This window comes from Sphaerodactylus townsendi, linkage group LG02 (assembly GCF_021028975.2).
Source record: "Sphaerodactylus townsendi isolate TG3544 linkage group LG02, MPM_Stown_v2.3, whole genome shotgun sequence".
Classification (NCBI taxonomy): domain Eukaryota; kingdom Metazoa; phylum Chordata; class Lepidosauria; order Squamata; family Sphaerodactylidae; genus Sphaerodactylus; species Sphaerodactylus townsendi.
In genome coordinates, this window is record NC_059426.1 from 69,822,340 (window position 1) to 69,849,322 (window position 26,983).

At 45.0% G+C, this 26,983-nt stretch overlaps 1 protein-coding gene across 11 annotated transcripts in view; it reads right to left on the reverse strand.

Moving 5' to 3' along the window:
* The window catches only part of KDM2A (lysine demethylase 2A), a 73,804-nt gene that overhangs the window by 8,849 nt on the left and 37,972 nt on the right, over window positions 1–26,983 (reverse strand). For 10 of the 11 annotated variants that reach the window (XM_048483547.1, XM_048483552.1, XM_048483551.1 and 7 more), the window contains exons 8-17: window positions 18,908–19,014; window positions 18,363–18,456; window positions 13,300–13,453; window positions 12,718–12,833; window positions 10,610–10,736; window positions 9,689–10,086; window positions 4,159–4,242; window positions 3,414–3,680; window positions 3,030–3,161; window positions 2,847–2,936 (exon numbers count right to left, since the gene is read on the reverse strand). In XM_048483547.1, the coding sequence (XP_048339504.1) occupies window positions 2,847–2,936; window positions 3,030–3,161; window positions 3,414–3,680; window positions 4,159–4,242; window positions 9,689–10,086; window positions 10,610–10,736; window positions 12,718–12,833; window positions 13,300–13,453; window positions 18,363–18,456; window positions 18,908–19,014 (1,569 nt within the window). Of the gene's footprint in view, window positions 1–2,846; window positions 2,937–3,029; window positions 3,162–3,413; window positions 3,681–4,158; window positions 4,243–5,902; window positions 6,147–9,688; window positions 10,087–10,609; window positions 10,737–12,717; window positions 12,834–13,299; window positions 13,454–18,362; window positions 18,457–18,907; window positions 19,015–26,983 lie in introns of those variants that run through there. The other variant, XM_048483555.1, reaches the window with a different exon arrangement.

A 26,983-nucleotide genomic window follows, 5' to 3' on the forward strand; every position in this document is an offset into this window, starting at 1 on the left:
ATCAGCATTAAAATCCTTGCTTGGAATCCCAGTCCCAGATATGGAGACTGTAAAGCAGAGGCCTACAGTGGGAAGGGGCAATAATCCATGGAAAGCAAGTCAAGAGTTTTAAAATAGTGTCAGGGTGACCCTACTGATAACAGCCTTCTCTTCCTCCCAAATCTTCTAAAATAATACAAAAACAAGAGGCAGCCACATTCCTTCTCCTACATCATGCTTTTTTCTCCCTCATCAGCTTTTCTGATTTGATCAGCATTACAATTTTCACTACATCTTGGTCAAAATATACTTATACCTGTGCAATGCAGGGATTATACCGGTTACAGTCAAAGGGGTGGTGGTGGTCACAAATTGTACCATTGCAGCAGGCAACTTTCTTCCAATTACACTGACAATATGACAACCCTCCCCTGCTATTTTATGTTCCAGAAAGCTACAATGTATTCTTCAGTAAGGGAGATCGAAGCAAAGTTACTTTACTACTCAAATAGCTCTTCAGCAGCTATACCTTTCATTCTTTTCAAGCAAATTCTTTTTGTAAAACTCAAGGTTTTTTTTTTTAAGTAGAAGCTACATAAAATACAGCAGCACACCAAACAATGACCTAGATCCAATATAAGGGTTTTTTTAAGTAAAGGGATTTCTGCCTATAAGTTGTAGCTTTTTTGCCTGCCCCTCCAGTTGCTGAAGAGAAAATTCCATCTTCCTGTAGAAATATTCTACTGGATACACTTCAACCTATTTAGCATCAGAGTCTACACATGGAACATAAAAGATATTAATGTTATAATAATTCTATATTTCTGATATGTAGCATCTAGCCAAATATCTGGACTTGTAGAATGTAGCCAAGTCTGTGGGTTCATACATATGCATAAGAATGATCATGAAAATCTTGCCTGAGGTGCTTGGGGATGCACGTTCTGAAATCTACTCTATGGGCTGAATCCAGCAATCTGTGGTTGCAAAGACTGTGGATCCTGCCCAATCCTCCAGCAATTCTTTCTGAACCTATGAAGCCTTATTCCTGTGGCCAAAGTATCTATGTCAGGGGTCTGCAACCCGCGGCCCGGAGCCGCAAGCGGCTCTTTCAGCCTTATACTGTGGCTCCGCGTGGTCTGGAGGTCGGAGGGTAGTGTGGCCGTGTCCCTCCAGCGCAGTGCTGGAAGGAAAGGTGAATGGAGGGGCTGAACCGGAGGAATCTCTGTGCGTGAGGGCGCCGCTTTTTGTGTCCCCTCCACTCACCTCTCCTTCCAGCGCTGCTCTGGAGGGCGTGGGTGTGTCCCTCCAGAGCAACCACCATCCCCCCTCTGCCATCCCTGAAGCTGCCATCCCCCTTCTGCCCCACGGAGCAGGCAGCTGCCTGCTCCGTCGGTCAAAGGGGTTTTTCCTGCTGGCGCCTCTGCCTTCCAGTGCTGGAAGGAAAGGTGAGTGGAGGGGTCGAACTGGAGGCGGTTCCATGGGAAGCCGCCTCTCCGGCTCAGTAGATCTTTGGGGCCGTGGAAAACGGGTCCAAATGGCTCTTTGGGTGGTAAAGGTTGCCGACCCCTAATCTATGTAGTCAAGAAGGAGTACTTGGGAGTGGATGGAATTTCCTGCTCCTCTCAGCAAAGCTGCACTGACAGAAGAGAGGGGAGATGGTGATTTCATTCCCTCCAAGTGAAGCCCTCAACCTTTCTGACTATTAGATTAGTCTTGTAACCTCAACTCCACGTATGTGTTCTACTCTCTGCAAAAAAACACCCCACAATCCTGACGAAAACTTTCAAAACCTCTCTCTGCATGTGAGGTTACTGAAAATACTTGATCCTTGATCATTCACTTGAACAATATACCAATCCCAAACCATTTTAATGTCTGTTTCAATACAATATTGCCTTCTAAATCACACTCAGATTATAAAGATTGTATGTTATACCAAAGTTAATAAAAGTTGAATGTCTATTTATACCCAGGAACAGTCCTGTGAAACGGTAGAAGCACATTCTCCCATCATCATGCAAACTGGGGGATAACAGAGGTGAACAGCCAACAGTTAGACCACACACAGTTTATCTGTAGCAGCATCTTACTAGGCAGATCAGACTAACCTCTCATACCAGATTAAGGTCTCAGACAGGCACTGAGCAAAGGATCAGAAACAACTATTCCACTTAGCTGGGATATAGCTTAATATAGCAGGCAACTTCCAGCATGGTAAAATACAGGTGAGAGTAGGAGCAAAACCAGTGCTTTTGGTGTGGGAGGGAAATTTTCCATGCTTTAATCTCAATAATACTTAGATCTTCCCTGCCCAGTTGCACCTCCTCGCTTGCCTTCACTGAGATGCTCTGCTGGGATAGGAGGCACAGCTCTGCACAGGATCTCGTGACCATATTTCTGCTGGGGCAGTGCTTTCAGTCTCTGACACTGATAATATGCTTGCTGTTTAGTAGGTGGAAGCTGATGCTGCTGCCCTCTCAGGGATTGCTTTTTCTGCAAGATGCCAGGGTTTATTCGCTGATAGGCTGTCTGTAGATGCCAGTACTAAAACCTGTAAAATGGCTCCACTATGAACAGTGTGTTGTGTCACCAGTGCCCATTTCCAGTTGGGAGTGATTTTATTCAGTGATTTAGCTCCCCCAAGTGCTCACCCGTCAGACACTTTTCATGTGTCCACTACTAAGCTTTCTCAAGATGTGCAGAAACAAGATCTTAAGCCACCTGAAAAATCTTATCCTAGCAAGAGTTTAGGTGCATGTAAGGTGAGTGTTTGGCACTGTGCATAACCCAAGAACAAAGCAATGCATAAAAATGCTTTTGTAAAGTACAAGAAAACTGCCGTCTGCTCTTTGAAAAAGTCTTACCTGGCCCTTCTCCGACTCATCACCCTTGTAGCACTTTGGACATTCCCAGCAGTTAGGCAATTCATCATTCAGTATCCCTTCCCCATCCATCTGTACAGGAAAGAGTCATTTTAAGCAAGGAATTTATTCCTGATGTTCCAGTACTAAAATATACCAAGCAGTTGACCCAAGCTCAGGTCTTACCCGTAGACAGCCAGGGTGAACAATTTCATTGCAGATGCAGCATTCCATTAACTTCTTCTCAAAGTCCTGTGAATCCTCATTCTTATCTACCTCCCCACAAAGTGCACATGTGACAGAGTGAGGCAGTCGGGGCTACAAAGTAAACAATGAAACACGATCACACTATAGAACTTTTTCTAAATGTTTGTAATAACTATTTTTTGCTTTGCTGTATGTTTCACAGAAGGATTCCAGTGTTAACCCCAACCACCGGCATTGAATCTTAATCACATCTATTCCCTCTACTTTTGAAAATATTAGCTGGCTACCTTCTTTTCCCAAAGCAGACTAAAAACAATTCTTTCAACACACAAGTAGTCCCCCCACCCCTTGCATGCCACTCACCGCCAAACACTGTCGCAATATACAGGACTGCTTCATACGACCAGGCCCACCAAACTTCTTCATATCTCTGCAGTAGTGGCACATGCCACATTCACCTTGCAGACAGGCCTTGCATTTTCGACATCGCACTCGCCTCCTGCGAGCACCAGATACTATAGGAGAGACTGTGGGCCTCACAGTTGCAGGCCGTGGGGCTGGTTTCATGGTATGGGGCTTGGTGATAGGGATGGTAGGTAATCTTAACTTTGGCCGAACCTGAAGTTTGAGCTGTTGGTGAAAAAGAAAGATATGGAGATGTTAAGTGGCTCATATGTCTGTCATACTGTAGGAAGCATATGTCTATCTCAAGAAGTGTAGGTTGGCAGTATGTGGAAGTTCAATCTCATGGGCTGAAAACTGAAGACATGGTACATGGAATGAGTTAGGACTTTGCTCCCAGTGACAGAAACTCTAAAAAAGTTTATGTTTATCATTAACTAATTCTGGTTTTGGCAAAGACGGCTCCTAGAAATTGAGGCCATGATTATGACCTTTCTTGTTCCTTTATCCTGAATTTCCAAGACTCTTAATTTATATACCTGCAGTTTGCAACACTCACTTCCTCCTTAAAAATTCAAAGAATGGGGCAGAGACTTCTTTCAACTTTTCATTTTAAACTTAGAGGCTTCTTCCAACATCTAAATCTTCTGTGTTCCCCAACCCAAGTCTCCCACTATTTCAGCCACGTCACTGATCCATCATTTACCTTATCCCTCTTCGGCCACTGGACAATAGGGATTCCAGTAAGTGCCAGTTTGGGGTCACTGCTTGCGTATTCCTCCAGCAATAGCTACAATAGAGACCAGAAAATTTAAAAATCAGTATTTTTCACACAGTTTGCATGTTCAGAGCTCTTCATCAATTTCCTGGAACCTCTGTAATCCTGTAAGACATATAACTGGTGTTCTCATCCCCAAGTTGCTAATAAAGGGCTGAAGCAAGATTTGAACAGCAGACTCTTTGCTTCACAGTTCACTCACTAGCTCTTAGGGGAAAATCACATATCTTCCTTTCAGACTGTCTGATCTTTCCCAAACTGCAGCACTGCTGTTGTTATCAGATACATATACAGTTGAGATCTGTCTTACCCAAAGAGCAAGCAGAAACCAAAAGCAGTCTTTTTAATCATACTACTTTAGGTGGTTTATCTTTCACACAGTGAGCATTTCCAAACCATGTGACTGACCATTAGCTATAAGTTATTGAAATCTCCAGGGATCTGGGATCCCTTCTTTTAACCGTATTTCCCAATGTACCTGCTATCCACCTTACTCACCCTTGACTGCCACTTCAGAACTGCTTTATTTACTTGAGGTTGCTATGGTTACATTTTGAGAGGCCTCCTGCTGGCATCCCCATGTGCAGGAAGTGCAGTGTTTCTTGCTGCCAGGAGGGAAAGAGCACTGCATGGGCTGGGCCAATTCTCCCTTGCACTTACCACAGCAAGGGGATTCATATTCCCACAGGAAGCCTGTACTGGGAAACTGATTCCCAGTACTGGGAAACTGATTCCCAGTAGGGTGGATTAATTTAAATCACCTCTGGAGAAGATTAAAATCACTGATTTTACAAACTTCTGGCTTTCTAATTCACATTTTTCTGAACAAGTATACTTATTGCGCTACAGCAATTAACATTTATCTGATTTGCAACCAATTACAGTCTTTATATTATGCAAAAATGTTTTTAGGCATGTAACCCCTTTTTGATGTCACAGAATCTATGCCTTCCTAGGGAAACAACTATAAAATTAAGGTTTTCTGTTTAATTCTTTATTCATGAAGAAGCATTAAGCAAAATTATTTACTCATCTCATATTTTTGTCCCAATCTGTTATTTTAGATATATTATATTTGATAAAGGATCATGTCTGATAAAGGATCATGGATCCATTTTATAGATATCTTGAGTAAAGTATTTAATAGGTTTCTTTTACTTTAACTGATTTTTTAAAAAGTTATTTTTGGGATATAATACAACGAGAATTTAAAACTAAATTAATCCCATCTTTTATTTTTAAAGAACCCTATCCACTACCATTTTACTGGGCAGCTAGCTGTTCCTTCACCATTCAAAAAAAGACTGTGGGTGGAAGGAAGTGGCTGCCTTGGCTAGAATATGCAGTCTTCAAGCCCCACCCTCTTCCCTACAGCTTACACTTGAGGAAAGGTCGGCATTTGAGGGCAGGAAGACACATGCCTTTACGGGGCAGAAGGGGAAACGCGCTCTCCATCAGCCTGGGGCACTTTAGGGGTGGCTGCACAGGCATGCAAGCTCTGGGATGGAAACACCCAGCTCCACCACTACCTCCCACAAAGAGTATTAGAAAAGCGGCCCCAAGAAAAAAAAAAGTGAAGCGTACTGTAGAAATCCGCGCACAACACCCGCAAACAGCCACTGTTCCCACAGCCGCGCTAAGGGGATCCTTGTAGTGCCCCCATTTCAAATACCTTTGGTACAAGCGCTCCTCCGCCAAGCAAGCGCCAGATAAGCACCTCACTCCTCAGTGCTGGGTCGGGAAAATCCCGCTGGCAAACCGCAGCAACAATCCTGCGGGACTCTGCTGGCTCCCTCCTCAAGAACAATTCCACTCCCAGTTCTGAGCCGTGCGCCAAAGCGCCGTGTCTGCCTGACCTTGCGTACTTCGTTCCACAGAAGGTGCCGAGACTCTTGGAGGAAGTTTCAGAGTCTCTTTGTTTCTATTCCGAGAAGTTACAAAGCTTTGGCTTCGATGTCTTTTCTCCAGCACACAATCTCCTCACAATCCTCCTTCACACGAGAAGCCCCGAAAAGCTGATCATTCCTTAATTCTACCAGCCTGAGCAACTGCCCCCCCCAGCAGCATGCTCCTTCCAGAACCCTTCAGCGGAAGCTTCCTGTGCCTGCAAACAATGCTGCTGCGTCACCCACATGCAGTTCCCAGCAATGCTTTGCAACGGAAGATGGCAGAAAAGAAAAAGAGGCCGAGAAAGCGAGCGAGGCAATGAACGGGAGGGCAGCGCCGTTCTGCTGCAGAGTTGGGAGGGGGAGGGGGGCTGGACCAAGCTGTTGGCTGACTGCTGATTGGTCAAAACGGCATCCCAGGCCGACTCTTCTCCCCTCCCCCAACACTACTGCAATTGGAGAATCCTGGGCCAGCCTCCCCCCTCCCTCCGAGTGTGGCAGACTTTTAGAGAACAGAAAGCTTAACCCAGTCTCTATGCAGCAGTTTGCCGCCCCCCGCCCCCAGTGCCCTTGTCTCGCTATTTTCCTCAGCAATTCCTCCTTAATAACAATGTCGCCTTCTGAACAACCACAATGACATTTCTTACTCTAGTCACATGCCCACACCTCCATGCCCCGGAGCATTCGAGAGATGGAAATAAGACCCATTTTAGTTGTAACAGCCATTGATGTGAAGATACAGTTTCCAGAAATATAGGAACCGTAATGCTTCATAAATGTAACTCATCTAAGTAATAGCTTCTCAGTTATTCAGTGCCTCTCACACCAACCAACATTTGGGAAGTTTCAAGCGTACACTAGTAAGTTTCACAAGCATACGCTAATAAGTTTGTGAAACCAAGTATAAGAAGTCAGGGCAAGCAAACAAATATACCAGTCAAACGAGTATGACTGGATGACGTGTTGCATTACTCGTTAGTTGACAGTAACTATCTTGTTATAACCCTCTCCTACAGATAAGCAAAGCATCATGCCTATGCATTTATACAACACTGTCACAACAAAAATGCTCTTTTTCTTAACTTCCCTTAACTTTACAACACCAGCCTCTGATGCTGCATAGTAGCCCACAAAACAGGCCTCAGGCAGGCTCCTATCTTGCTGAAAATCCAGAGAATTCATGTACACAACTTGCAGATGCCTGAGACAAAGGAACTACTTGTAAATACTACAGCAAATAGAAAACAATAGTTTGGCTATTTGTGCCAGAGGCTTGTGATTCCCGTCTTTTATTCATACAAGCTGCAGTATGCTAGCTAATCAGAACTGAAAATTGGTTTATGCAGTGTGTGAGGACCACAGTTTGCACCCAAGAACTAACCACAGTTTGTGCGAACAAGGAAACAAAGGATAGGGGAGAGAATGCCGAAACCATGATTTGCTACTGCGCAGTTTATTTGAAACATTTTTAACACATCCCTCAAGCACAAGTTTTGGGCAGTTTATGGAGAATAAAAACCAGATGAACAGAGTAACATCAATCTTAAAACAATTTTAAAAACTCCCTATAACATCAAGTTTGCACAACAGATTTATACTTTATTCCAGACCTTGATGTAAATATGCCACAGAATTCTGATGAATGATCAGGAGATCACTAGGAAGCAGATATCCTATATTCAGCTTTGTTTTTAGACTCCAAGATGGTATTTAGGAATTGATGGTCAAATACGACTTTTGCTTAAAGCCAGCTCCAATTTTGAGATGTTCAATTTGAGTGGCAGCAATAAATATTTCTATGTCTTTAAAGACTCTAGGCTAGTTTAAACACTAATTCAGGTTCAGTCAACTTTTCCTCCAGGAAATGTCATTTGATATCACATGTAGTAAAACATACAATAGCCAGTTAGCACGCCCAACATCTTTAGAGGTGTGAGCAACTTGTACCATTTTCATTAATATTCCTTCAAACTTAATCTCAGTCATCTTACAATAAAGGAACCACCTCAATTTTTGCCTTTTGAGTTGGTAATTTCTCCTCTTTATCCATTTACTTGCATCCAGCACATCACACACATCAAAACATGGTAGAGAGGAGTAGTGGGAGATGTAAATTGGCTGGATCAAACAATACATTACCAAAAGTTAATGAAAGAGTGGATATGCTGTTGTCTTTATCTGAATAGATTGCAGGAAGATATTTATTAATTAGCACATCTTGCTATTTATGTTTTTAGCCAAGCTGACCAAGGGAACAACAAACCCAGGAAATCTTTCTAAAGCCAGGTACAAGCGACCCAGAAGAATCTAGTGAGAAGCAGCAGGCAGATGAATGCATGATCATCACCCAGTTTCATTTAGAAGGTTTGGATATACTTTTATTTTCCTCAGTATAAAAACTCTGCAGAGCAAGATATCAGATTAAAAGTACTACTAAAGTGTTCAATAAAGTTGATAACCATCTCCATATTCTGTGAATATGGCAGTCATGTTATTTTATCTCCGTATCTCTTTATATATGACGAACATATCATAAGGTAAGAGATGAAGGTGAAGTGAAAATTGGTGGAAGGAACATTAATTGAAGATATGCAGATGACACCACATTACTGGCAGAAAATAGTGAAATTACTACTACTGAAGGTAAAAGCAGAAAGCACTAAAATAGGATTACAGCTGCACATCAAGAAACAAAAGTGCACAACTTTAAAGATGAAGAAATTGAAATTGTTCAAAATTTTCTATTCTTTGGCTTCATCAGCAATCAAATGGCAGACTGCAACCAGGAAATCAGGAGGAGATTTAAGAATTGCAAGGGCAGCCACAAAGAAACTGGAAAAAATGTTAAGTGGGAGGATGTGTGTGTCACTCGAGACCAAGATCAAGTTAATTCATGCCACAGTACTCCCCATTACTATGTACAGGTGCAAATGTTGGGCAATGAAGAAAACTGATAGGAAGAAAGTAGATTCATTTGAAACGTGTTGGACATGAGCATTACTGATACTGTGGACTTCCAAAATGGCAAACCAGTGGCTTCTAGATCAAATCAATCAAGGACCCACCTTAGAAGCTAAAACGACTAAACTGAGACTACTGTACTTTGGCCACATCATAAGAGTCATTGGAAAAGACAGAAATGCATGTAAAAGTTTAAGGTAGCAGGAAAAGAGGATGACCTAACATAAGATGGATTGACTTAATCATGGAAGCCACGGCCCTTAACGACAGAATGTTTTGAAGAACATTAACTCATAGGTTTGCCATAAGTCAGAAGCAACTTGACACAACTTAACACACACACGTCCGATAGCTTTAAAAATACTGAAGAACCCACAAATCCAAACCAATGCCACAAGATAGCCATTAATATGTTACACGAACAGATTAGTAACACCTGTTTCTGTCCAACAAATCTGAATCAACCCCAAAGGCAAGCCAAAACAGCAAGACACAATCCCTTGCACTGGTCTAAAACACAGATCACTTAAGAAAATGTCATCGGGTTAGATAGATTCACTTGGTTAGCATACAATAGAAAAATTAAAGACAACTAGGTCTTTGCTTCATACCTTAACGTCAGCAATCAGGGCGTCCTCATCTTCAATGCCAGTGGGTACACACTTCTTGTGCAGGGGCAAAGATTCCAGCTTGTCTACAAGACAGCGCAGACCCTCCAGTTCAAATTGTGTCAAATGTATCTTCTTGCCCTTATGAGGACTGTTACTGTGAGAATCCCAAGCCTGGCCATTGTGAGACCCTCTGCTAGACTCAGAGTCCATGGACATAGTTCTCTTAAGGCTTGGAGAATTTCGGCAGCTTTTACCTAGCTCCTCATAGTCTAGGTTAGCACCATTGGCCACAGGGCTAGTGAGTATTGACCGTCTGGTGACTGGACGCCTTGATTCCTTTCCTGCTTCAACATCATCTTCATCCATATTTCCAGACTCTGAGTTACACAGCTCCATATCTGACAGTAAAGAGCAGAACAGTGAGATCAAATTTTCGTGTGTGTGACAGTTTTACTGAGGAATTTCAGCATTTGTACTATTCACTCACCAGAACAGCACAGGGGAAAACATATGTATGACAATACACGTTAGAGTGCTCTGCCATTTGTCTTGGGAAAACATTTGTGCCATAGCAGCTGCAGTCCATTTGCCATTCAACTGCCAAGTGGAGGCAATTTCTATTCAACCTAGACCACTGGAAAGTAGGTAACTAAATTATCTGCTTTCTGGTACTATTCTGACAAAGAATAACTGCTTCTTCAAAGTTAGCAGTATACCTCAGTGAAGCAACATCAGCTAACAAATAAAGGATGTACTGGTATGTGGGCTCACAGGACAATCTTTTTACTAAAATGAGGAGTTTTATAATAAAGGAGGAAATTACTCTCCTTATTCCAGCATTAATTTTGAAGGCATTTCAGAAGAGAGATATAATTCTAGGATTTCACAGGAACAAAGAGGTGAAAAAATAGCTGCTCTTACCCATACTGAGTGATTCCTTTTGGAAGTCCTTAGTCAGGTGGGAACGGCTGGTAATGCAGTACATATAGCGCTCTAGCACATACCAGCACATTTCATAATAAAAGGGATAACGAAACTTATTTGGGACCTGTCAAAGGGTAAGGAAAAAGAAGACCGAGTCAAAGAAAAGCTGTTATATACTTTCACCAATATACCTCTTTGGGAAGGTAAGAAGGGGTCGGATCCTACAGTAAATCTCTAACGTTATGACAGAGCAACAGGACTTTCCGTGCCTCATCCCTGATGCTGCAGCCTGAAAGTTGGAGGTTTGCAGAAAAAATTGTAACACATAAAATAGCATTAAATAAAACCAATCACTGAGATGAGGCTAACCCCCCCTCCCCCACACAAATAACAGAAGCAGCACCTGTAGCTTTATAAAATAAATTCTGTACAATAGTATTGCCAGTTAAGGCCCTGATTTCAATAAGTAAAAGGCAGGGAGAGGGGGCAGAGTCACACCCAGCAGTAACAACCTGACTTCCATGACTCACTCAGGTCTGGTTGTTTGCTACTGTTCACTCCTCACCCAACAAAAGCCAGTGTGGCACAGAGGTCAGAATTTCAGGTTGAGAAAAGTGACCCAGATTTGATTCACAACTCTGCCACAAAAGCTCTGGGTGACCTTAGGTCAGTCATACCCACTCAGCCTAACCTGCCTCACAGGATTTTTGTGAGGAAAAATGGAAGACAAAATGTTCTGGGTCCCCACTGTGGAGAAAGGTGGAATATAAATGATGTAAATAACACAGCTGAAGACACATAAAAGATAGGTTGGTTGACAGATAGGAAGGAGAGAAGTAAGCAGAGCCCTTCGGGGATGGGGCGGTATAAAAGCCTCATAAAATAAAATAAATAAATAAAATAAGGTGAGGATATGGGTGTCCTATGCAAGTCCTTGTGGGTTCCTCACCATGCAACTGGGTCCAGTCAGCAGTCTTGTATAGCATAACTTTGTTAAACTTTTCCTAGGAAGGGAATGCCAGGGTAGGAAAAGAGGGAAATCGGGGGGGGGGGGGGGGGAAAGGGGAAATTTGGCTGGTGGGTGGGAAGGACAGAGAGAAGCAGGAAGAAGGGAGAAGGAAGGGAAACAGGAAATTGGGGGTGAGAGGAAAATGCGATTCTTCCCCCCACCCCCTGCCCCACTATTGATATAATGCTGTTTGGTCTGGTTTTCTGCCATTGTGGCATAGTGCTTAGTATTGATGAGGATGTAAATAGTTTCAAAACTTCACTTTGCCATGAAGTTCACTGGGTGACCTTGAGCCAATCACTGTTTAACCAACCTCTGAGGACTGTTGTGAAGATATGAGAATCATGTATGCTGATTGAGCTCCTTTGAGAATGGGTGGGATTATAGATAAATAGATAATTAAAGGCATTTGGTGATAATGTTGTATACTTGGTAGGTAGTAATATTTTAAAGATTACGAACCACCAGACTAAATGTTGGGGGATAAATAGGAAGTGACTGTCACCATTCTGCTCTGAGCTTCTAAGAGTACCGGTGTCACTGATTGAAACACTAATATTGGCTAGATGGGCTCTTCATGAAGAAACATGGTTCTTATGGTCTCTATCCTCACCATCACAATGGGACACATATTGATATTTGCAAAATTCCCTAGTAATCAATATGCTTTAGACTTATTGCTGTAACACAAATTAAGCATCATTTAGAATAACTGGATGGACAGATGCAGTTAATCTTCTTTGCTGACCCAAGCTTATGTTTCACTGTAGTTTGAGAATGCTGACTTTATTTTGTTGTCCAGGGGTTTTAATGCAATATTACCTTGGTCAAGGGTTAAGAACAGTTTGAATATCAAAGTAGTACAGAACATCAGAAAGTTCATCAATTCATTTTTCAAATATTAACTAGTACGTGAACGTATCCTGTTAAAGCAATATACTATATAACAGAACATGCTCTCAAGACCATTTTTAAACCCTCCTTTTTGCTCTGTTTGAGCAGGAAACAAAAACAAATAGGTAATTCTATGTGGGGCTACATTGCTGCTCTTGAAAAGAATGAATTCTGATTTGAAAATTTATTTGAAAGTGCTTACTCGTGTACGATCTTCAATGCTGTAAATCCGCAATTGCATAGGGATGTTGAAGCTATGCAGAAAGTTACCACCAAAAACCAGGGTGTCCGTAGGAGTGTATACTGCATGGATCCAACCTGAAGGGGAATCACGGCAGATTAGGTCCTTCCTGCAGTTGCATAGTCAAGAATCATACCTCCTAAAAGTTTATTTCTATCACTTCTATCTTCAGATTCATGCTTTTGGAACCCAAATCTGCCAATGGGCAGAAAAAGAGGTTTTTCCTCAATCATAGCTCTTTCTAATGCTATTAAAACTACAATGAGCTTCTATGTAAGGATGGTATATGGTTATATTCAACAGTGATGATGAAAAGTGCTTTGATGTAGATTAGTGAATATGAGTTTTTTGCTTCCTGATTTTTAATGGCTGACTGTATTTCATATTCCTGAATTCCCTCCAGTGTAAAGAAGATGTATATGTAGCAGACATCCTCATTACGACTATGTAGAGAACAGCTGCTTAAACTAAATATTGCCAGTGTTAACCACCAGAGACATCTTAGTAATACAACATGCAGATGTTATGTTTACATCCCCATACCTGAGGGAATGACAAAGGTAAAGCCTTGCTTGAGCTCAATACGTTGACAATCTGACACCCGGTCACCAAGAAAAATGTCCCCTTGTTTCCCTGAGAGCAGCCAGTTTTCATATAACTCCAGGTTCTGAGGAGTGGGTGGAATTAACCAGAAGACCTGCAAGTAGAAAGAAACTGATTAAAGTGATTTTCCTATCTGAATACCTACTAGGATATGAACCTTGCCCAGCCTCAAAGTAATTTAAATGAGCATTTGAACTGCACAATTGGTTAAGGGTAGTAACTTTTGTGAACCATTTCCTTAGCTGCACATCAAGTGTGGTCATCATTATTTGTTTGTCTTTTAACTTCTCACAGCCTCTGCTACTAATGCAGTGACTACTTTGGTATGCATGCTAAATGCTGAAAGGGCACCATATCCTTTACTGAAATAGGTAAGTCCTGTGTTGTGAATAGTGTGGGAGTTACTGTTCATGAGTCCAGAATGCCTTAAGTGGTCAGTAATAAAGTACAAATGAGAATAAAATTCTGAAAATCCATTTCAGAAAAAATAAGAGTCACTGCAGCAGTTAGGTATGCCAAGAATGATCACAGCACAGAGCAGAAGAGTACAAAAAACTCAAGCCATCATTAAAGAGAAAATGAGTGGGTGGAAATTTTATGGCCTGCATTTTGCAGCAGTCTCAGAGTATGACATATTTTGATTCTTTCCAGTACTAAGGAAGAGTATGGCAACTTACATTCAATATATGCATCTATACAGCAAGTCTACTTCAAACTGTGTTCGACACACTGTAAGTTACTTGCCTTTCAAAATTCAATTCAGCATTGACATGGTTGCATGTTTATTTAAAAGTGTATTTATTACAGCCAAATGAAAACAATTGAAAATCATACTAAAATTGCATTTAAACTGAGTTTCACAATGAAACAGGAATTTCACTCAATTTAGCACTATTTTTAAAATATTACTAATATCATACAGTGGAGAATTATATATATATATATAATCACACTTATAAGAGTCAAGAACAGGGCAAAATCTTTTTAAACCCTCTAGCCAGAAAAAGGCACATTCTAGTCCACAAATTCTTTCAATATGGTTCAAGAAATAATGATTAGTTGTTATTAAGGGATAATCAATGTGGCACTTAACTAGGACCCAGGAAACCTCGGTTCAAATCCTCACTTAGCCATTAAGATCTCTGTGTGGCCTTGGATCAGTCATACTCTCTCATGCCTGATCTGTTGTGAGGATAATATGGGGATGGAGACAGAGGAGGGGCAGCATAAAAATATATAAATATGAATAATTTTAAACCATGCCTTAGTTCTCTGGTGTGAAAAGGATAGACTACTGATGACCCATGTCTATGCCATATCCACAAGAAAACAAGAAAATACTATTTTCCTATCCTTATGAAGCCCAGGAATAAGGACCTCTGGTATACAAGAAATAAATGTGTATTAAACAACATTTCAGATATGGGGAAGATGGGGTGAGAAAAGACAACACGCTTTTGGACCCCATGCATTTGGAACATGAGCAGTCTAGACCTATCACTCTGAGCATGCAACAACTGTAATGCTCATACTTGTAGTACACCCAACTACAAAAATGTCCTACAAAACAGAAGTAGGAAAGCAAGCCAGGGGAACTTGGAAGATTAAGTCAGATTACTATTCCACAGTAGCCCTAAGGTCCCCCTCCTTTACCCTATAACAAAAGCTCAGAGTTTTAAGGCAGATAGTTAGACATGCTGACCACTTGCCTTTTGTCTTATTTAAAATCGTGCCATTGAATTGTCTACTACTGTTGGAGATTTGGAAGCAAAACTGACCAAACATGTTTCACTAACTATTCCCACATTTCTCTTTGAATTGTTCATGTTCTATTAATTACACACTGTGTATGGAATGCCATCTGAAGAACAAGATCTCATGCTTTTATAGCTGGATGTGCTAAAGGCCAGTTAATGAGCTACATATTGCTCCTCTGGTAATTGGATGAAATAAAGAGTAATGAAAACAGCAGCTCTTCAATAGGCAGAGAAGAGTTCAGAGCACAACAGAACCTGGTCCAGATGGATTTGTGCCAATTTCAAGAATTGAAGGGTATAACCTGTTTTCGAGAAACAGATCAAATAGGAAAGGAGAAGGAATAGCATTATACATAAAAGATTATTACAGCTATGAGCAGGTCCATGACTTAAATCCTCCTAGCCAGGTTGAGAGCATCCGGGTAAACATTAAGGGGGAGATAAACAAAACTGATCTCATTGTGGGGGTCTATTATGGACCCCCATGCCAGTTTGAAGAGATGGATGATGCATTCTTGGAACATATGACCAAACTTGCATGAAGAAGATAAGTAGTAGTAATGGGAGGTTTCAGTTATCCAGATATTTGCTGGGAGTCAAACTCTTCCATGACAATCAGGTCCAACAAATTTCTGACTTGCCTTGCAGACAATTTCATGGTCCAGAAGGTGGAAGAAGCAACAAGGGGAATGGCTATTTTAGATCTGCTCCTAACCAATAATGATGACCTGATTAGTAGAGTGGAAGTGATAGGATCCTTAGGTGGGAGTGATCATGCTCTCCTGGAGTTTGTTATACAGTGGAAAGGGGATGTTAAGCATAGTCATACATACATTCTAGATTTTAAGAAAGCAGATTTCAGTAAGCTTAGGAATCTACTGGGTGCGATACTGTGGTTAAAAATACTAAAAGAGAAAGGAGTGCATGATGGCTGGGAGTTTCTTAAAAGTGAGATCTTGAGGGCACAATTTCAAACAGTTCCAGTGAGGAGGAAAAATGGGAGGTATCTCAGGAAACAAAGATGGCTGTCCAAAGAATTTTCAATTGAGCTAAGATTTAAAAAGGATAGGTATAAGAAATAGAAAAGGGGGGAAATCACCAAAGAGGAATTTAAACAAATAACCAGGATGTGTAGGGAGAAAGTCAGAAAAGCAAAAGTTTACAATGAGCTGAGGTTTGCCAGAGAGGTTGAAAACAACAAAAAGGGCTTTTTTGGTTATGTCCATAGCAAAACGAAGAAAAAAGATAGGATAGAGTCACTACATGGAGGAGATGGCAAAATACTAACAGGGGATGGAGAAAAGACACAACTGTTCAACACCTTCTTTGCCTCCGTCTTTTCCCAAAAAGGAAATGCTGCTCATCCAGGAGAAAATGAAACAAAAAATACAGTAGAAGAAATTCAGCACAAAATAAATAAAGAGGTAGTGCAGGAATACCTGGCTACTTTAAATGAATTCAAATCTCCAGGGCCTGATGAACTAAATCCCAGGATATAAAAAAAACTGGCAGAAGTCAACTCAGAACCACTTGCTATACTCTTTGAGAACTCCTGGAGAACAGGAAAAGTCCCACTGGACTGGAGATGGACTAATGTTATCCCCATCTTTAAAAAGGGGGGAAAGGAAGACTCCAATACTTATCACCAGTCAGCCTGACATCAATACCAGGGAAGATTCTGGAGCAAATCATTAGACAGACAGTCTGCCAGCACTTAGAAGGGAATACTGTGATCACAAAAAGTCAGCATGAGTTTCTGAAAAACAAGTCATGCTAGACCAAACTTATCTCTTTTTTTGATAAAGTGACGAGCTTGGTAGATGTAGGGAATGCTGTGGACGTAGCATACCTGGATTTTAGTAAAGCTTTTGACAAGGTGCCCCATAATTTTCCTCGCAAATTAGCTAGTGAAATGTGGACTAGACAATGCTACTATTAGATGGACCTGTAATTGGTTGACTGATCGCACTCAAAGGGTGCTCATCATCCTGGAAAGAAGTGCTTAGTGGGGTGCCACAGGGTTCTGTTCTGGGCCCAATGCTATTCAATATTTTATCAACGACTTGGCTAATGGAATACAGGGCATGCTAATCAAATTGCAGATGACACCAAATTAGGAGGGGTAGAGGACAGACCTCAGAGGACAGACTCAGAATTCAAAATGACCTGGATAGATTAGAGAGCTGGGCCACAACAACAGAGATAAATGTAAGATACTCCACTTAGGCAGAAAAAATGAAATGCACAGATATAGGATGGCTTGATAACACTACGAAAGGGACCTGGGAGTCTTAGTAGACCATAAACTAAACATGAGTCAGCAGTGTGATGTGGCGGCCAAGAAAGCCAATGCGATTTTGGGCTGTATCAAGAGGAGTCTAGTGTCAAGATTGAGGGATGTAATTGTACCTCTCTATTCTGCACTATTCACCTGGAATATTGTGTACAGTTCAGGACACCGAAATTCAAGAAGGATATTGACAAGCTGGAATGGGTTCAGAGGAGGGCAACAAAAATGGTAAAAGCCTGGAGTCCATGCCCTACAAAGAGAGGCTTAGGGAGCTGGGTATGTTTAGTCTGGAGAAACGTGGGTTAAGGGGTGATATGATAGCCATGTTTAAATATCTGAAGGGATGTCATGTCGAAAAGGGAGCAAGCTTGTTTTCTGCTGTCTCAGAGACTAGAACACAAAGTAATGGATTCAAGGTGAAGGAAAAAATTCCACCTAAACATTAGGAAGAACTTCCTGACCGTCAGGGCTGTTCCGACAGTGTAATTCACTGCCTTGGAGAGTTGTGGAGTCTCCTTCTTTGGAGGTTTTTAAAGAGAGGCTGGATGAACATATATCAAGAGTGTTTTAATTGTGTGTTCCTGCATTGCAGGGGGTTGGACTTGATGGCTCTTGTGGTCTCTTCCAACTCTATGATTCTAAGACAAACAGGAAAATTTACTAGCTGGACTGAGGTTAGATAGCGTATTGTGAACAAACCATGAGAAGTACTCAGATACAGATAAAAGGGATTTTGAACAAAGTTCTGGTGAGCAACAGGAAGGATGGAGAAAGGACGGCAATAGGTGTATTTTGTGGGTCATGTCCATATAAGAATAGTCAAATGTACTGAACACCATGAATCTTTGAAGTACATGGGTTCAAATGTCTAATTCTACTCTGTTAAGCATATAATTTTTCTCTTTCATGATAATCTCTTTGACAGGACAGAGCAACTTGTTGAGATGCTACTGTACCTTTCCCCCTCTGAGAATATGATACCACACAGAAGTACCACCGAAGTCCACATGGAAGTCAGTATAGCAGCCCTTGACACTCATCAAACAGTATCTGAAATGAAAAACAGGAAGCTGTAATTCAACTCCTTTCACTTTGCATTTCGGTGCAGATAGCATAAAGACATTTGCGCTTGAAGACAGTATTGTAGGCAGCTACCAATTTGAATCAGAGTGCAATCTACCGTATGTATTAAGCATGCTGACACCTGCAAATTGCTGATGGTCTAGATGGACAACAAGAATCTCAAAGGAACCTCTGCAGGTATATAGTAATATTAGTCTACATCTCTACAATAACAGGTACCTATTCAGAGGATCTTCCTATTGTGCTTCTTGTTCGGTGCTAATATCAATCACTTGAGTACCATATTGAGTGTGCCCAAAACATACACTATTGAAAAATGGAGTATTTCTGCAATACACAGAGGTTGTTCCAGGAGAGCATTCTTTTCAAAGTCTAATTTGTGTGAATGGCTATAACTATAAAATCTAAAGTGACTTACTTCTGCACTTTGGGATACTGCATATCCAGAATGGCATTTGTTGATTCAGTCTGGCTTTCTTTAAGATGCCTTGGCCACATGTTGTCAACCCAATCAATTAAATCCACCTGTAGCCATAAAGATAATATTGAAAAGCATAGATATAAAACATAGATAGCAAAAGCTCAAGCATTAATGGGGCTTTACTGCCACAGAATTTAATTTTCAGCTGTAAAAAAAGAATTGAAATATAAAGGATTATATTTCAAGGAGCATATTCTGTGGTACAAATGAAACCAGTGTAGGGGTGAGCCCGCGAACCCAGCAGAACCGTAGAAGGAGCGCTAGGCATGCCGGTGCCGGCTACGGCCTTCCGGGCGCACACGCTTCCCCAACCCCCGCTCCCCCATGAGTCACGGGTCATGAACTGCCTGACTCGCGGTCACCAGGTGTCCCACACAAAGGGACACAAAGGCTCCTGACCTCAGGTGAAGATTGGACCCAGACATGGATGCTTCCTCCCGCACGTAGCAGCCCGATGAGATCATGCATCACATGATGATCTCCCGCTCTCCCGCTCTCCCGCCTGCCTGACCCCTTTTACACGCCCCCATTGAAACCCTAATAAAAGGTGTGAGGGGCGAGCGCACGGCAGAGTTGCCAGGATCACGGATCCCGTGACTTCCTGCTTGCTGGCTACTCTCCACCAGATGAAATCTCCGCTCCTCGCCTCTTCATTGGGACCTCGTGGGTAATGACTACAAGCTGGCGCCAAAACCCGAATCCTCAACCTCCGCCGTGACTTACCGGCCGCCTGGGAAAGGGCTTCTCGGTACCAATCCGCCCGCTGGATCGGCGATCCAGGGACCCACCCTCAGAATCACCATCCGCTGGATCGGGCGCGATCCAGGGATTCGCGTTTAGACACTCTCTCGCCTGATCGAACCACCGGTAAGCATGGGCGCTTTGTAAAGCACGGCTTTTGACAAGCACGTTAGCGAACTGAAAGCGCTAGCAAAACGCGGCAGGGTCTCCGTAAAGAGAGGGGAGCTGCGCGAATTGGTTGAGGAGATTGATAGGCAATGTCCATGGTACCCAGAAAGGGGGACATTCAATCTTAAGGACTGGGAAAACATCGGGCGCACTCTGCACAGAGAGTCTTGCGCGCCGATGTCACTGCTACTAATGTGGAGACAGTGTTATGTCGCCATCAGCCTGCAGGTCCATGGTGTCTTTGCCATGGATCTCCCTCCTTTTGATCTTTCACCTACAATTTCAAGCCCGGAACTTTCTCTATCCACTAAGCAGGACGCCTGTCCTTCTCCCGTTTCAAACTCTCCCGCCAGGTTTCGCTGCCCTGCCGCTTCCTCCTTCTGCTCCGCGCTTCTGCTCCGCTTCCTCCGCTTCTGAAGCCACCGCGACTCCGCCAGCCACGCCACGAATGGCGCTGAAGTTTCAAAACTCTAGCAGAGCCGTGATACTCCACGATCTGCAGAGGAAGGAAACCCTGACGGAAGACGATGCCGCCCTCCTCGCCGTCTGCCCAGCCCACTACACTGACCACGTGGGGGAGGACGGCGCCGTCCAACGGGTCGTTGAGTATCGCCCCATAGGCTATAACGTCCTCACTGAGCTCCACAAAGCAATACGGGACGTGGGGATCACCAGCCCCTATGTGAGAGGCATGTTAGAAACCGTCATGCGGAATCACGTAATGGTTCCGGAGGACTGGAAAACCACTTTTCACATGCTCTTGAACCTACGCAGTATGTTGTCTGGGAGAGCGAGTACCGCCAGCAATGCATAAGTAGAGGAGAGGCCTCTGGCGGTGCCTACACTGCCGCACAGCTCTATGGCTGCGAGGGTTTCGCTCTTCCCGATGCACAGGTCGTCCTGCCGGAGGCCACCCTTACGGTCGCCTCCGATTGCGCTTTCAAAGCGTTTTTAAGAGTGCCCGCTGCCGGACAACCTACTCAAAGCTTCTCCAACGTCCGGCAGAAGCCTCAGGAGCCTTATGCTGAGTTCCTGGACAGGCTCCGGGAGGCCCTACAGAGGCAGGTCGACAACGACGCAGCCCAGCGCGAGCTCCTCCAGCGCCTCGCCAAGGAGAATGCCTCCGCTGAGTGCCGCAGGGCAATCACGGGCTTGGGAAAGAACCCCGAGCTGGCCGACATGCTCAGGGCCTGTCAGGATATCGGGTCTTCCGCCCATCAGGCCAGTCTCTTAGCCGCGGCACTTTCTGCTGCTCGGGGGCAGCCCCAAGGCGGACGCTTCAGCTACGGCAGGCGGGGGCACTTCCAGGGAGACTGCAGGCTGCCCGGCGGGGGGACCTACGACCCTGACGGGGGAGGGTTCGCGCCCAGGGGACGAGGGTCCCCGGGAAAAGGGTCCGCCGGGCGCCCCCCCCAACCAGGGCCAGGGAGGAGGGTACTAAGGCGACCCCAAGAACTGAGGCCCACGCTAAAAAAACCCCCCTCTGTGAGGTCCTCATCGCCCCAGCCCAGTGTGACGATTCCATTCTCCCGGAAAAGGTCAGGTTAGCTCCGCCCAAGGCCTCCACCATTGAGCAAGGGTTGTCTGTCGTTCCAGGGGACGCTGACTCCATGGCCCAGGGAACCACTCGCAGCCTGGTGGGGACGAGCCCCCTACGGGAGCCACCCGGCAGAATCAGCCGCGCCCAGCTGACCCTCCTGCCCCGCGAGCTGCCCGTTGCCGGCTCGATAAAAGCCACGAGCCCCGGTGACTACCGGGGCCCCGCCAGCGCCACTGCAGCGGCCGCAAGGACGTCCACTGGCAGCCCCCACCGACACCCGGGGCTCGAGCGGCAATTCACAGTTCGCCGCGTTTTTTCGGGCGTTCACATCGACTCGTGGGGGGGGAATCCCAAGGGCCAGGTCGAAGCACCCGTGACTGAGATGAGTAGGCCCGCCCCCACCGCTCTCCCCCTTACGTGGGTTACGGAGACCCCTGTCTGGGTGGAACAGTGGCCGCTACCCAGGGAAAAGCTAGCCGCCATGCACCAGCTGGTAGAAGAACAGCTGACGGCCGGCCACATTGAGGTCTCCACCTCCCCGTGGAACACCCCCGTGTTCGTGATCAAAAAGAAAAACGGCCGATGGCGGCTACTCCAGGACTTGAGAGCAGTAAATGCGTGCATTCAGCCCATGGGCCCCCTTCAGTGCGGCCTTCCTAACCCCAATCTCATTCCCTCTGAGTATCAGGTCCTGGTCATTGATCTCAAGGACTGCTTCTTCTGCATCCCTCTTTGCCTTCACAGTGCCCGTTCTTAACCATCAGCAGCCTACCGCCAGATATCAGTGGAAGGTTCTGCCCCAAGGGATGCTCAACAGCCCCCCCCGTTGTGTCAGTACTTTGTTCACCACGCCCTGGCCTCATTTCACAGTAGGACCCCTGAGGCCCTAATCATCCATTACATGGATGACATCCTGGTCGCTGCACCCACAATCCCTCCACAGTGGATGGCGCTGCTCTCGGACACGTTACAACAATCCGGTCTACACATCATCCCCGAAAAGGTGCAACGGAAGGAGCCGTTTCTGTACCTAGGGCATAAGCTCCTCCACTCTTACTCCGCTCCCACCCTGCCGGAGTTGCAGATCCCAGACGCACCCAAACTTCTTCAGCTGCAACAGCTCCTCGGGACCCTCAATTGGGCTCGTCCCTTCTTCGCCCTCACCACCTCCCTACTCAGCCCTCTTCGCAAGCATTCCGCGCCAAAGGCCCCGACAAAATCCAGCTCACTCAAAAACACAGAAACGCTTTTCAAGTAATAAAGGAGGTCCTGGCTCGCCGATGGGTGGATCGAAGTCCTCCGACCAGCCTCTTTCTCTTAAACACCCCCTCTCTTCCAACCGGAGTCTTGGGATACACAAAACCCCCTCAAACCTTCTTAGTGGAATGGCTATACTTGCCCCATGCTCCTACCAGAAATCTTTCTACCCCGGGCCAGCTCTACGCTGACCTTATTAACCAAGGATGCCAACGCACCTTGGTAATGGTCGGGTGGGACCCAGACAAAATCATCGTACCTCTTAACAGAACAGATTTCCAACACCTTTGGAACACTTCCTCTTCCTTACAGCTGGCCTTGGAGGGTTTCGTAGGAGAAATCCTCTTTCATCTTCCCCCAGACCCACGCTTTACCCTCCTTCATTCTAACCCTTGTCCAGTCCGACCCCTAGCGGCCTCTATGCCGCTCCGGGACGCTCTCACAGTCTTTGCCGACGGCAGCAAGCGTGTCGGTGCCATTGCCTTTCAACAAGACGGGCAATGGCAGACGGCTTACACGCCGCCCCAAGCCTCAGCTCAACGGAGCAAGCTCGCTGCGGCCATCCTGGCTTTTCAAACCTTCCCCCAGTCCTTCAACCTCTTGGTCGATTCACAATATGTAGCACATGTGATCACCTACCTGCCCGGGGCTTACGTCGCCCCCCGGAACGACCCAAATCTCATGAGTCTCTTTCTAACGCTGCAAAACTTGCTAGCATCCAGAACTTCTAGCTACTTTGTGGGCCACATGCGCAGCCACACACCGCTCCCAGGACCCCTCAGCGAGGGGAACTCGGACGAAATGCGGATCGACGCCACCTTAAGCACATTCTCCCTCCTCTTTTTTTTTCGGATCCTTTTCAATCTCATGATTTCTTCCATCAGGGCGCAAAGGCCCTCGCTCGTTCATGTCACATCCCCCTCAACCAGGCGCAGTCTATCGTAAAATCATGTGCCCAGTGCTCACGCCTCGGCTCCTCCTCAGACCTGGGAGTCAACCCACGGGGAAGTCTGGCCAACCAACTGTGGCAAATGGACGTAACAATGTTCCCAGCTCTGGCTCCATGGAAACACCTACACGTAACCACAGACACATACTCCGGGTACATTTGGGCCACACCACTTTGCGGGGAAACTACCAACCACGTTCTTTCCAAACGACCTTCTTTCGCGTATCACAGTTATGGGGCTTCCTCTTCGGGCCTTCTAAAAAACTGACAATGCACTCCGCTTTAATTCCTCCGCTTGCACATGCTCCAGTTTTGCACCAACTGGGGAATAGTGTTGGACACACCTGGAATCCTTTAGGTAACAGCACTGGCTATTGCAGGCTGTATCACTCGAATCGAGCCAACCGCTTCTTTCAAAGAAATTTTAGCCAAACAAACTAAAAGAAAGGGGAATAGGTGGCCCCCCAACTTAGGGCTCATCCAGCAAACGGTATCAAAGTGCGTTATTTTTACCATCAATCACCTAAACTTTGCTTGGTTCCTGGCTCCTCCGGGCAGCAGATCACCCCCGTGAGTAGGCACTTTAGGCAATCAGGAGCCTCCTCCCCACGCCCAGGTCTATTACCGCTACCAGCCTCCCAGATCAGAGCTATGGCGGGGCCCGGCGCCCTCGCTTATAACCTGGGGAAGGGGGTATGCTTCAGTCCTTTCTCCCTACAGGTGGTCACTCTCTGGATCCCAGCCCAGCCAAGTGTCCGCTGCCAAAGCCCATGGGACAGCACCCAGAAGACAACCAAACCCAGAGGTGAAGCCGGACTCCCTCTGGAGAACTCCCGCCGCCTGCCTCGACGGAGCCGCCGCCGGCACCGGAACAGCCGGAAGGCCCGGGCGACCTGGAGGGACTTCAGGACCGAGAACTGCTAAGCTCGAGAGCTATCGGGCTATAACGCAGAAAACGCCACGGGGGCATCGTAAGGACTCCTCCGGCACACACTGATCGCCTCTGCTGATTTACTGCTGCAAGAGTTCCACGAAAGCCACAACTTCAACTGCTTTGTTAAGTTCCTGCTGCTCTCCACTGGCCGCCGTGACGCTCGGTCACCCCCTCATGGATCTTAATAGTTGCCTTAGCCGTCTTTCCATCGTCCCGCTTCAGGCTCCGCCTCAGGAGCCCAAACGCCGTCACCGCTCCGCTCTCTTCCTCGACCCCTCCTGCCAAAGCGACGCGGCCGCCCCTTCCCAAGCCGAATATGTTTTCCTCGCGACCTCCCCGGTGGGAGTCCCCGGACATGATGATCTCCCGCTCTCCCCGACCCCTTTTACACGCCCCCATTGAAACCCTAATAAAAGGTGTGAGGGGCGAGCGCACGGCAGAGTTGCCAGGATCACGGGATCCCGCACTTCCTGCTTGCTGGCTCTCTCCACCAGATGAAATCTCCGCGTCTCGTCTCTTCATTGGGACCTCGTGGGTACGACTACAAGCAGGGACTCTTTACTTCCAGTTTTAAACTACAGTCTAGTATTACTGCAACTACCTTATTGCTCCATATAAATATGAAAGTAACACCACACAGTACTGTCTCAAAAATTAACTGAATGAATGCCATAAAGCATACCATCAGGACCTTTTGCTGACAGATCACAGGATTCATCCCCTTGCAATGGCCAGATATCAAGTGTACCTTATTCAAAAACAATGAAGTAGTCAATACGTTGTCCCTCCATTATCACTGCAAAGAGAAGTCCTGCTTCACCAACTTTTTGGAGTTCTCTGGTGACCCAAGCATATGATAAAACCAAGCATATGATAGGCCTAGCTGGTAGACATCATATATTTGGACATCCCAAAGACTTTTGAAAAGATGCCTCAAAGATTCCTGAGTAAACTTAGCTATCAGCAGTGGCATATATAAACTTAGCTATCAGCAGTGCCCCCATCCTCTATTGTTCCAATGGGAGCTAATAGGAGATGGGGGCTACACCTTTGAGGGTTCATAGCTTTTGACTCCCTGAACCAAACTTCACCAAACCTGAGTGGTATCCTCAGGAGAGTCCCCTAAAGATACCCTGAAATGTTGGTGCTGCTAGCTTAACAATTGCACCCCTGACAGCAGGCACCCTCCAAATTTCCCCAGATTCTCCTTTTAAATCCACCCCCCTTTGGCATGGACTTAAAGGGAGAATCTGAGGCCCCCAGTTTAAACATTGAAAGTGATGCTGTTTCAGGGTGGGGGAGAATCCACCCACAAAAAAAGCTTCACTTTCAATGTTGTTTTAACTTGGGACCCCAGATTCTCCCTTTAAGGTGGATTTAAAAGGAGAATCTGGACTCCCTAGTTTAAACACCATTGAAAGTGATGCTGTTTGGGAGAGGATTCCACTGGAGGTGTTTTTTGAGAGATGATGCTGACTGGTAAATGTTTTGCTGGGGGTGATTTGTGAGAGGTTTACATGCTTAATATCCATTTGCACTGGCTTGGAGCTGTTTCTCAGGTTAACAACCTACCTCATAGGGTTGGTGTGAGAACAAAATTAGGAAAGAGAGTTGGTGGGGAGAGAGCCATGTATGTTTTGCTGGGGGTGAGTGGTATTTTGTGAGCTGGTGCAAAAACCATTGTTTGGTCATGGTGGGGGAGGGTCGGCGTCCATACGGTGTGGGGGGGGGGGCAAACTCAGGTTTTGTCCCTGGGCTCCAGTTTGCCTAGATACGCCTCTGACTATCAGCATAACAGGATGGGTCCTCTTATGGATTAAAAATTGGATAATCAGAAGGAAACAAGCAGGGATAAATGGATAGTACTCGCCATGGAGATAAGAGAGCAGCATGGTCCCACAAGGGTTAGTATTGGGAGTAGTGCTATTTATCTGTTATTTGAAAATGGAGTTGAGCAGTATTGTAGCCAAGCATGCAGATGATACAACACTATTTGGGATGAAAACCACAGCAGACTGTGAAGAACTGCAGAAAGATCTCTCTACATTGGGTGAGTGGGCAACAACATGGTAAATGAAGTTCAAATGTAAGGTGATGCATATTGGAACAAAAAATTCTAACTTTAAGTATAGGCTGATGAGGTCTGAACTGGTTGTGACAGATTGGAAAATCTTGTAGTCAAAAGGTTGATAAAAATGTCAACCCAAGGGATGGCAGTGGTAAAAATGGAAAACTCCAAGATATGAATTATTAGAAAAGGGAAAATAAAATGGCCAATATTGTAATGACTTCATATTAAGCTGTGACCTCATTTGGATAGTGTATGCATTTCTGGTCACTATATCTCAAAAAAGATACTGCAGGGCTAGAAAAAGTACAAAGAAGGGCAACCAAGATGATTAGGATGTTGGAATGTCTGGGACT